Here is a 12,847-nt window from a genome sequence, read left to right on the forward strand (position 1 = left end):
TTTCATTTTAGAATTTTAGTAGACACCCTGTTATTGGTGAATGTACTAAGGATATGCAGAATGCAAGTGCTAATGCACTTCTGTTCACGATAGTACATTTTCTTCTTCCGAACAGAGATACTTCACACTTAGACCTATATCATAGGGAATTTTGAGGAGAAGCCGGCTTTTTTGTTGTCCAGAGTTGGCAACCCTAAAAATATAGGGAGGGGACAAGATCATGGAGTGAGAACAAGATCAAGAGGGCAACTCAAGATCAAGAGGACAAGATCGTGAGAATAGAGAATATTCATCATCACGTTTTGCATCGAATGTACTCTAGCCGTGGAACCGTTTTCTTCAAGAAGGCATGTTCCCGAGCATGTTAAATGAAGCTGGAAATTTCCCTGCAAAGTTTCAACTAGAAGGTATCAATCCTCATTACGGATTAATTGACCACGGGTGGTCGGACATCCAGTTTCTTGATGTATAGATTGGTCGCCGTGGTTCCGTTGAGTGATCACTGTGGTCTTTAGACAGACACTAAAGGATTTTCTTTGGTGTCATGTAAAGGAGACATGAGAATACTCAGTTAAGATTCAGAATATCCAGCATCTAAAGGCATGCATTGTGCAATATGCAGGCATAATTTTACAAGATGTTCTATCAGATGTTCTGGGGACCTGGAGACGTCACTTACACCCATGAATTGATGCTGAAGGTGTATTCGTTGAGCATCATTGAACATATGCTATAAATCTCTTAATAACTTGATTTCTGAGTCATCCTATATATGGATTTTTTCTCCCCTTGTCCATGCAATTCTGCCTCTGCATGCAGTTTAGACAGTGAGAAATATGAGGATTCTGTAACGCTATATCGCAAGAAAGGCTATGGCTGGTCAGATGGCTCTTAATTGTATGATGTGTGGACAGGATATGAGCTCTCTGGCCGTTTTTTCTTTTTTAAAAAAATATCGAAGTTCGTGATCTTTTATTTAATAGTTTAAATAGTTTCCGAATTGCTTCATGGTGTTTTGCGTGTTTCAACTTATATTGATTTGTAGTTCATTTATTTTACTTATATTGAATTGTAGTTAGTTTATTTTACGTCCATTGTCAGCAATGGGGCTATATAAGACGAAACCTACAGTTTCAAGTGGAATCTGAATCAATGTAGTATGTTCGATTGCTTCCAGGGGCGCCATTTGGGACTTCAAAGGGAAAAAAATGAAACCTTTGAGTTTAACGTCCCACAAATTATGCCCTTTAGGCTAAGTGAAACAATGACTAAAACAAGTGAATGATGATGGAAAAATTAGTGGAATGAGAAAGTGGAAGGAAACAGGAGTACCCCGAGAAAACCCACGGGCAGGACGTTGTCTATCAAAAAATTACTTGACCGGGGATCGAATCAGAGACTCCGCGCACCGGAGTAAGCGCTCTACCACTGAGCCACCGTGCCCCCGCCCTTCAAGGTAGTGCAATTGCTCCCCTAAGTTTCAGACATGTAGGCTACATGAGAATCTTGTTTCCACAAGCAAAGCGTGACGCTGTTCCCATCAGGAATCGAACCCTAGAGCTCATGCAATAAAGATACGTGTTATACCAACTAGGATAAGGATGACGGCTATACTAAACTACCTCATACGATTTAGTTACCTTACAAAACTTCTTTTATCTTTGTGAAGGAAAATGAGTCACGGAAAACCGCTACGTACAAACCGAGAATATATCGATTAGTGTGAATCGGGTTGTCTGCACTGTTGACGTCACAAGCCACGTGACTACAATGGCGCAAGACGTTGTCTTCCATCTGAAATAAGGAAACAATTATTTAAAAACATATGTTCTCCCCTTCCTTAAGTTTAGATGTAATATAATCATTTTCGTCATCATTACTGTTTTGTGTGTAAACTTATCTTCCGTTTTGTTCCTACCGACCTCCGCAAATGTTCTTCCTGAAGAATGAAGGTGAAGTGTGTTTCATCAACATCCACAGGTCTTGTTGGCAAAGAATATATTTTATGGAATTCAATTATAAGCAAAGTGAATATCCCAGCAACACTATTCTCAACATTAAAATAGTTTAAAGTGTGGAAGATAGTTCACCTCATACACGTAAGTAAACATTGCAATCAATGACAGTTAATGTTTCCGTAATCATTCTGATTCTTAATTAGACTTTGTTTTGGTCTGTTTAGAGTTCGATATCCGGTGTATTAAGGCTATGGTTTGTTTAGAATTTGATATTCAGCACTGAAGCTATATTAGATATGGAACCAGTGGCGTACGCAGATTTTCATCAACGAGGTATTCAAGCATTGAATCTCATATCTTATCAGGACAAGTGTGAACTCTCCCCCGTCTCTGTCTGTCTTTCTCTCTCCCACACACACACACACACACATATATATTTGTGTGTAGTGAATGTTTATTTTTATAATATCTTCCACAAGGGGGCTTAAATCCCGAAACTCCCTTTGAGTACGCCATTGCATGGAACTATAGACTAATGAAAAATTTGAACATGTGCTCCCATCGGTGATCGTGCCCGGAACCATATGCACGGAAAGCTAGCTCGTTAATTATTTGAATACTGTTTATACTTCCGAAAAGTATGGAAATAAAGTGTTTAAGATCAAACTAATGGCCGTTATAAGATTGTAGTATTACTCCGTACGTCCGTTATTCCACAGTGAATTTTTGGATTCTGTTATTCTTGCAATAGACAGCTAAAGCAATTATCTCGGTCAAATTTGTTAATGGAGTCAATCCTATAACATTTTTACGGGGTAACGGCGATTTTAACGGTGGTTATCTACATCCCATACACGGCTATATTTGATGTTTTTTATGGTCAAAAGATAAAATAACTTCTGAGGTTAAATTTTAAGGTAAAACTTTTTAAGTGTAACGAATTGTTTTGGTTAAATCTCCAAAAAAATATTGGTATACTGGGATGTGAGAGGGTAGGCCTGTATAAAGCTTATAGAATATTGTTGTTCGGCATCAGTTTAATTCTAAATATAAGATTTCTTGTTAAATCCTAAGAAAGATTGGTGAAGTTAAAAGGGGAGTCTATAACAGAGTGTGTAATACTGACCGCTTAAAATTTCGTGTGATCCTCTTTAGTATCTTTACCAGAATATATTTTTCTTTTTAAATCAAATTTTAAAAAATTGAGCAGGACTATTTGAATTTTGTAATAGTATTATTATAATTCGTAACTACAATAGAAGCTTAATTTGATTGATCAAGGCTTATCTCCCCTTTACAGTACCGAAGCTACGTTTATGAGACGGGAGCTACTGTCTGACATGGATGCGGAACACTAATTTACAGCCAAGATAAATCTCCCATCGGGATCGAATCGTAGATCATGCACATAGAAAGTACGATCATTAGCCACTTAGGCATGAAAGAATAATTATCAAAATTTAAGGACAATACTGCGTTCAAAGTTTGTTTTGTTTTCCGAAACTTGCTTAAAATTAATTGATAATATAAATTCAGCTAGGGAACAATTGTCTTTTATATTTATATAGTCCTACCTATACATGTTAATCAATAATATTCTAATGTACTACAGAAAAACTTGAAACTCTAGTTACTATGGCGGTGGAGAGAATATTCCTCTCCCACAAACAAAGCTTGAAATGACACTTATTAATTTTCTTTTAACAGGAGCTTTTAAATAACATGGTAAACAACTTTATGTCCTTCCCCAGATAGCACAGATAACTTTTTAAAAATGTTTAAAAATTTGCAAAGGCAAACTAAAAAGTTTGCAAAAAACTTGCCTTGTCAAATGAGAAAATTTGCCGAAAGTTCAATGCAAATAACGAAGTTGACGCTGGCTGAGTTTGCAGCAAAGTTGCCTCAGAAAATGAAAACATCTGCCAATACAAACGAAATGTTTGCGACTGCACAGCAAGAAAGTTTACCAGGACTTTGCTGCAAATATTTTGTGCAAATTTTCTTTGACAAAATTTCCGAAAATGAGCTGATGAATTTGGTGGAAATATTAAAAGGTTTGCAGCAACATTGCAGAAAGTGTTTTCACGATCGCAAGATAATGTTTGCTGCAAATTTATAAAGTGAAACCTAACTTTATGAAACATCAAAATTTTTATAATGTGGATCCGTCTCTTCTTAGTGGCAAGCATTAAACATCTTTAGCTACTTGCCAAAGATAAGAAACCTGCGAACGATAAACGCACAGACAAAGGATATCGCAATTTATCTACTTACTCAACGATCATATCCCTGTACTTACTCTCACACACGTTCACAAAATAACGTCAGGCTACCTGAGTCAATAAAAACATCTGATAAAAGACCAGTGAGTTTATTCTGGAGTCCTCTGATGTATTGGTTTTTCTCGATTCTCACTTCCCGCTTGTTTTGTCACAGTTAATGTAGCGCAGTAAATTCTGGGCGCGCGCACTCGGTAATATAATCACATTTGCTTTCAGCAAGTTTTTCGAAATAAGTTTTTTACAGAGTTGCAAACTGTTTGCGACGGCAAACTTTCGACGCTATATTTTCAAAAAAGATGCAAATTAATTGCAGTGGTGAATTTATTTTTATAAATCAGCGAAAATTTGCAGATCATATTGAAAACTTTTAATAAATATTAAGAAATTTTGCCTTCGCAAACTTTCAGATTGTTTCCTCCACTAAACGAAGCAAAAATTTGCCGCAAGTATTCGTGCTATCTGGGTCTATTCCATTATGAAATGCGTGAACATATTATCAAAGTAGAATAATAAAGAGTTACTTCATATAAATATCTTAAACAAATTTCTTTAACTCTTCAATGCATGACCTTTTCATTTGTGTCAGTCAATACAAGAACCTCAAACACATGTAATGGCTTTCCAGCAGTAAGGAGAAATCCGGAACAGGTCCTCTGTACCAAGTTGAATTTGTATTTTATATATGACCTTTCCTACAGAGAGTTTGAAGGAATAATACCCCATATTTCTGGTAAATATGCCATTCGCCAAATTTAGACTTCGAAAATACAATGAAACCTTTGAATAACGGACATTGATTGGTTATGTCCGTATATGAGAGGTGTTCGTTACAGAGAGGTTACACAAATTTAGATTACTCACATCTTATGCGGTAACTGTATCTACTATACAGTGTGTATCTATATTATATATAAATGTTGGAACTAATATCAAAATCTTGTACTTAGTATTCAAATTATTGGAGAGATTTTCGAAACAAGTTGAGACGAGAAAGAATTTTCTCTTGTATTTTATAGTAAAACAAACGATGTTTGCTTCTTTAATTTTGAAGTTGCAGGGGAACATCTAAGCCTTAGGGAAAGAGCAGTGAATTTGTCAAGAAAGGGAAGAAAATCCGCATGGTATTCTTAGTCATACTACTGACATTTCACAATTTTTTTTTTTTTCAGTGTATACGCAAGGGAGATCTCAGAGTTTTAACTCCTCTTCAACAAGACTTCATGGGAAAGTATACACTTCCTATAATAAAGATATTTATACAAAAGTCCCGAAACGATATGAACTTGGGAACTTGGCCCCTTCTTATTGATAAATTCTGTGTACGCTACTGGTTTATTAGTCATTGAAGGTTTTCTCAACATAATATAAAATAAGAATTTCACGTCCAGTTTGCAACTGTTTTGTGTGATGGTTCACCAGGTCATTCAACCATGAGTAAAGACCGAATGTTCAGGCACTAAAATCAAGTAAAGTGGGCTGACAAGTAGGCTTTGTTATTGACAAAATAGCTAGCAAAATAAGGCTTATTATTCAAAATAGGCAGTAAAATAGACACTAAAATCTAACTTCCAATAATGAAGATTTTGTTCTAAAGTAAAAAGCATGGAATTCTTTCCATATATATATATATATATATATATATATATATATATAGTACACCCACGGGCATTAAACTTTGTGCCTATACTGATGTTCACGATTTTCGCATTTATTGCATTTTCCTTCCACCTTTAGCTAAAGTTGAATGATTAGTAAATGGACATGATAGGAAACATTCCCTATATGAAAATGTTTCCAAAAAGATTTGAAAAGTTCTTTTTTTATTTTTAAATTTCTAAGAAGCGACAAATCTTTTATTGAACAGGAGATCAATCTATTATTCCAATAAGGTCCTTATTTTGTTCAAAATACAAAGAATAGGCAATATTAGTCATTTAAACTATAATATAGGTAGAAATAGGGAAAATAAACTTTAATGAAATTGAAGTACAGCTCCCCTCAATGCGTACTTCAGTGTGTTCATTTTTATCATATCTTTAACATATACTCGTATATGAACTGAAAATAATTCCTGTCAGTTATGAAGAAGCTATGCAACCGTTGAGGGTAAAAGAAGGCTGTTCATATTCGTATCTGAGAAAGCCCCTAAAAGAGAAGGTTCTATCACTTAATAATATGGAGACATCTGCTATTGAGAGATATCCGTTACGAGAGGTTTCATTATACACATCAAATTGGATTAATTATGAATTTTTATCCTTTATAATCAGAGAAACAGAGTAAACATATGTAGCAAACAATATTTAAAGCTAAAACGTGATATATTTATTAATTATCGGCGATCATCATAATTAGAGCAGTGACTAACTTCTGTAGAGGCTTACAACTTTAACGTAGGGAATGTGAACTATTGCAGTTACTTACATTTATAAATATTGTTAGTAGTTCAACATTCTTATACACAAGATGTTGTTATACATATAGAATCTTAATTCCATTGTTTAACTTACTTGTATAAATATTTGGTTACAATGTATTTACATATATTTTTATTTTAGAAAGAAATGCCACTCCCGAAATCACCAATTCGTCTTTACCATCTATGTTTGGAGAATTTAGTACCAAAAATAGAGGCCTTGGGCAGAGATCATCTATGGGATGATCCAGCCACTGTTGGTCCATTGGATCATTTGCGTAAGTACAACAATTATTTAATTATTTTCTTACGAATTGTGGGATTTAAATCAAGGTATCCGTGCATTTATTACTTTTCTTTACTAGTTACCTAATTAGGATATTGAACAACACTAAGTTTCGTGAATTAGATCAGTAGATGAAATATCAAAAATCGTTAACAACATTTCCTGTGATTTCTGCTATGTATACTGCAACTGCAAGAAAATCTGAATTATTTCCATCTTCTGATAACGAAATTGGTTTGCCTTTTTAAAAAGTGCAGAATTTTGATAGAAAGAAAATGCAGAATTTTCGTATTTTATTTATTTATTTATTTTAATGAATCTCAGAAGTATGTGGTTCTACTCAATTTTAGTTCATGAGGTGTTTAATTAGCACTATCAGCATTTAGCTTTTGTGCTGATTTCGGTCAAAGTCATTATTGAGTACCTATGGGATCATTATTATTTAGTCTATAGATTTAAAAGAGGAATTACTTTTTTGTTTTCTTTAAAATGAACTGGAGTTTAAATTATATATTTTTTACTGACTTCTTTCCCAGAGTTAAATGTTCCTTGCCCTTTTAAGAACGAATTTGCATTAGATCTACATAACTTTAATGTTACTTAAATTGAATCTCATTATTAAGTATTAGGTTTTATATTTATATACGAGCCTTAGGCTAACTGGGGCTCCGCTCTCAGGCCCCGTGTCTGCGTGACCTACGGTCTCGTGTCTCTTATGTTTCAGTATTTGCATCAACAATGAATTTCGTGCATTTCCTCTTAATATCTACTGAATTTGGCCACTGGGGGCTTTGCCCCCAGATCCCCGCATTTGCTTGGCCTACGGCCTCGCACCTCTTAAACCCGCAATTCTACCGAATTTCAAGTTTCTTTTCCTATTTCAACTATCTAAAAGATAAGATTTTGTATCCCAAGTAAACGCCCATTTAAATAACATGGGAGTTTCTTCATCCCCCCTTTTCAGTTCCCCATAAAACTACACTAAAGTCGGAAAATTTTATTTTTGGTGATTTACTAAGGTAACGCTAACGTAAACTTACAAACATACCGAATTTCAAGTTTTTATTCCAATTCCAAGTACCTAAAACATGAGATTAAAGGTTTAAAAAAAGACCCATTTAAATAACATGCGGAATTTCTTCATCCCCCCTTTAGATCCCCTAAAAATTAAAAATATTAATCTTTGGCAATTTTCCTGTGGGTTAGTCCCGGAAAACTGCAAACATGCCAAATTTCAACTTTCCCCGTCAAGCGGAAGTATCTGCTATTTTATGTCAGTGAGTGAGTTCATGTAGTTTTTATATATAGTCAGGGTAACAAAACTTATATTTCATATGGAAAGGGACATTTAAATAGAGTTGCAGAAGAAATCAGTAAAACCAAATCATTAAGACCAGTTTATTTAAAAGAAAACAGAAAATAAATCTCTATTTAGAGCGATGGGCTAAGAAACAAAGATGACGCAGGTATTCAACATCTGATTTCGAGTGTTCTCTGTGGGGTTTTATTTATTTATAACTGTTTAACTTTATCAGTGATAATAATTAATGAAGCTTTGATAATCCTAAAAGTAGATCAAGTAAATACATATGAAGGAAATATTTTTTAAAAACAGTTATAATAAATAATGTTTGTATCGTTTTTTCTTCAAAGTAGTAGCAAAACCAGAAGGAAAACTAGCACATTTAGAGCGCCTGTCATCTTAGAACTAGGACAAGAAGAGTAGTTACATAGTATAACAACTTTATAACATGGAAACATGTGTTAAAACTATGACGTAGTTACGGCTCGTATGTTCATAATTATACATACTTACTTTTTGCTGAAATATCAGAATTACTTAAATAATAGATAAAGATGCACAATGTGTGCCACCGTTACAGTCACTGTTAGGATTATATGCATCATTGTTAGGATTATGTGCATCACTGTTAGGAGTATGTGCGCCACTCTTAAAAGTCTGTGAGTCACTGTTAGGAGTATGTGTCGGTGTTAGGAGTACGTGAGCCACTGTTAAGAGTATGGATGTCACTGTTAGAAATCAAACAACAATACACACAATCTCCTAGTTGTGTGTATATATTTCACATAAAAAAATCTAGATACATAAAAAAATCATAAAAAAGTTTAATAGTTAATCATTATATTGTGATATATCTCCCTTAACCATATTTGTACTTTCATTTTGTTAGTGCCGTAATGAAAAGCTTGATCTGAGCCTACTTCAATATCAATTTCGACTTAATAGCTGGCGTACATAATCACAAATATTTCTATATTCACAAAAAATCATTTTTCTTGATTTTCTCTAAAACTACGCAAGAGGATTTACACTTACCTATGTAATTTTGTTCAGCTCAATGAAAACTATCAATTGATCTCATTGTTGAACAACTTCTTAAAAGCACTAATGATATTGTAGAATTTTGGATTAATTGGTGGAATTAAACTGAATATTCCGAGAAAACTTGAGTGGCTCATCCAACAGAGTTTTGTTGATTTCTCTCAAGGTTTGGAATACTGATTCATTAAAAAAAAAAAAAAAAAAATGTTCTCCATTAGTTAGGTATTCCTATATGCAATAACTAGAGATAATGCCAATATGAAAACAAATAAATTGTTGCTGAGTTGCCAACACCTTGTTTGTTTATGTCATTAGCGATACAACGCTTTATGTATAGCTTGTGTATTATGTTATGACACCGAACTTTTTCATTGATTATTTACGTGCGTGCATTTGAAGGTATTTGGATTTGGATGGATTTGTGAATCTATTATTTGGTTCATGGTCTGCAAACTCTGTTGCACCACAGCTCATTATTATTTTGTAGTCATTAGGAGCCAGTGGTGTAGGCAGAATGCCATCAAGGAAGGGCGGTAAACACCGAAGCTTATATTGCTTCAGGACATGTGTGATTTTTAAAATCCATATCTTATTATAGTATATAAATGCAGTAACGTTTATAGAATTAATATGCAGTAACGTTCTCCTTCCTTTGCGTACTCCACTGTTAGAAGATACTATATAACTTTGCGAAAGATCACATCTTTAAGGAAAGCAACAAATCCATCCTCAGATTTTCTAATCCACTTTTACAATTTGGAAGTATTCTTTGTTAGCTACATTAAGGCAATTTGCTGTAGTTCATACTTGCTTTCACTAGAATACTCAGCTATGACAAGGTTACTTTTAATGCTCAGTTTCCCTGTTTATCAAAAAGTAGTAACTGCTCTTGCCCAATTGGCTCAGTGGTAGAGCCTTCACCTTTGATGCATGGGATCCCTGGTTAGATCCACCTCGTACCAAGTGAATTTTGTAGTGAATAAACCCTGTGCGTGGGTTTTCTCGGGGTTGTCCCATTTCCTCCCACTTTCTTCATTCCACCATTCCATTCATTTCTCATCAACACCGTCTCCTTTAGCCTAGCCGGCATAACAGTGGGTCGTAAAGCTGAAATATTTCATTTTATTTTTCATTTTTGCTCTTGCTCAAAACTGAAAACTGACAAAACAACCTCTGTTCTGTTTAAGCACAGTATTTTCAAACATTGCAATCTAATTTTGGTTATGGTTATAAATCTATTAATAAATTGTATTGTGTAAACTTCTTTTCAGCTGCCGAAGTGGTAGAAGATCTACTAGATATGACAATAATCCTTAACTCCACTACAAGTAAATCTATCCGTTGGAAAGATGAGTGGAGAATATTTCTCACACCTCGTGTTCGCAGAATTATTCTCGTGTGGGACGCTGCACTCATTCAGTTCGTCATAGCACGTTGTCGGGTAAGATTTCAATTTTATGTCTTTAAAAAGCAAAATGAGTTGGTTTCAATACATACCTACTAGTTTCTGTAAAGATACGCAGTGACAACGTCGTTAGACGTTTACATAAGGGAATTAAGCCCATGAAAATTAAGTTTAAGATTGTCTCTTTGTCTCCCACACATCCAGCGCAGCATTCTCATTTCGATAACATTCAATATTTTCTCCTTTGGAATCCTATAAATAAAGCCTTAAAAAATATAGAATCCTTAAAATATTAAAATATTTTTGTTGTTGTTGTTGTTGAAACTATGATGTCTGTCTCCTAAGCATGGCTGCTCCAAGACCAAACTTAGACGATAATTCTCTTAATATCATAACAGTTAATGTTAGTAATTTAAAAAGGGGTTTACACATATTACAAGAAAATCTGCATAAGAATATCTGTTCATTTGATGAATTCATGCTCGTTTAACTTATTCCCGTTTCGCCTACTGACCTAACTACAAATTTATCTTATTATCTCCATCTTATCTTATCTGTAGGCAAGGGCGCCGATCCTTGGGGGCCCGGGTCCCCAAGGCTCATGTAGGCCCCCTCATTGTATTTATGAATATACAATATTTGGCATAATTTGAATGAAATTTGCCTTAAAACCCTCATTTATATCTCCTGCATATGAATGGGTCCAACAAATTTACAGAGAAATCGGCGCCCTTGTCTGTAGGTGGAACGGGTATTCCCATTTTGCCCATTCCTGTTTCGTCTACGCTTACTCGACGAGGGATATTTAGTGTCTGAGGGAATTTTCTTACAAAGATTCATTAAGAATGTTAATTTTTCATCGTAAACAACAGCTCTGACGTAATTGGACAATCACATGCCACTAGCAGTTTCTGAAGTGCACCACTTCCAAAATGTCTCTTAAATGAATCCCGTTCATTGGCATTTAACTCCTCGAATTTTTCAGTTTACTTTTCAGATAAACTTTACTATTAAAAACAGTTTATTTGAAAAAGATTCATTAAAAATTCACTTTTCAATGTAAACAAAAGCAGGAGTAAGTAGGGAAACTAATACCAACTAGACTTCCATTGTGGTTAACTGATAAGAATTTTTGTCTTTCGTGATAAAGATTTTGATTCCATGTCAATATGTATATACATTCACGTCTAACATAATTTCGTACGGAATGCAAGTTTCGGAGTTGGCGTGCAATTATCCGTGCCATAATTCCACATATTTTGCACCTGCTGTAACAGTTAGTAGTATTATTAAGTTATCAAGAGTTTATGTTATATCGCTCAAGCATGCAGATGATATGCAAATATACATAAGTCTGCTCAATTAAATTTGACTAATGTGATTTGATGCAAATTGAAAAATGAAGAATTATGAACAAACGATTTGTAGCGTAAATTATTATCGAACAGCTCTAAGCAAGCACTAACGAAACAATAGGACTGGGATTCGTCGAGTATTTCCTATCACTACAAAAACATCTAATACAGGAAAGTAAACAAAGAATGCATTTATTATTTAAAGAAACAATGAAACTGTGATTTTCTCATAAAATTACACGATTACTGGTTTAATGAACTTAACACGCCATTAGTTTGTTACTGTCATTGGAATTAATTGTTCATTGTTGCCAACAACATATCGGTGAAATATTACACTTGTAAGATATTCAAAATAAGCGTGGAAAACGTTCCTCAGAGTCAACATAACAAAACATATGCTATGTCTCATGAAAATCCGATAACTTCTAGAGAACATATGGTTAAATGTTATAGCTATATCTTTTGTCTCTTCTCTTGTCCTTGCTGGATCTCTACCCTAAACAATGGAGATAATTGGGAAACATCAAAGGAAATATATAGTATGTTGCTTCAAATACAGTACTACATACATAATATGTTGTTTCACTAAAGTCATCGGATAATTGTTTAGTTATCACATTAAGTATGTGTGGAAACACACAAATTAGGATTGAACTCATCCTCTTATCTTGACCTATTTCCACTCCCAACCAATGTGCTTATTTCTTGAACTTGAAAAAAAAAGTTCAAGTTCCATTAAAATTCTGAATTATAAGCAGTTGTAGAACAAGCCAACCGACAGCTACGTAAGTGCATGCT

General features: G+C 34.4%; 1 protein-coding gene across 2 annotated transcripts in view; it reads left to right on the forward strand.

Moving 5' to 3' along the window:
* LOC145690396 (uncharacterized) overlaps positions 1 to 12,847 on the forward strand; it is a 64,404-nt gene that overhangs the window by 30,249 nt on the left and 21,308 nt on the right. The window contains exons 1-3 of one of the 2 annotated variants that reach the window (XM_081765239.1): positions 1,719 to 2,099; positions 6,799 to 6,934; positions 10,558 to 10,727. In XM_081765239.1, coding sequence (XP_081621365.1) covers positions 6,805 to 6,934; positions 10,558 to 10,727 — 300 coding nt within the window. In that variant the 5' untranslated portion in view covers positions 1,719 to 2,099; positions 6,799 to 6,804. Of the gene's footprint in view, positions 1 to 1,718; positions 2,100 to 6,798; positions 6,935 to 10,557; positions 10,728 to 12,847 lie in introns of those variants that run through there. The other variant, XM_081765245.1, reaches the window with a different exon arrangement.

This window comes from Thermobia domestica, chromosome 1, assembly GCF_964235325.1.
Source record: "Thermobia domestica chromosome 1, izTheDome1.hap1.1, whole genome shotgun sequence".
NCBI lineage: Eukaryota > Metazoa > Arthropoda > Insecta > Zygentoma > Lepismatidae > Thermobia > Thermobia domestica.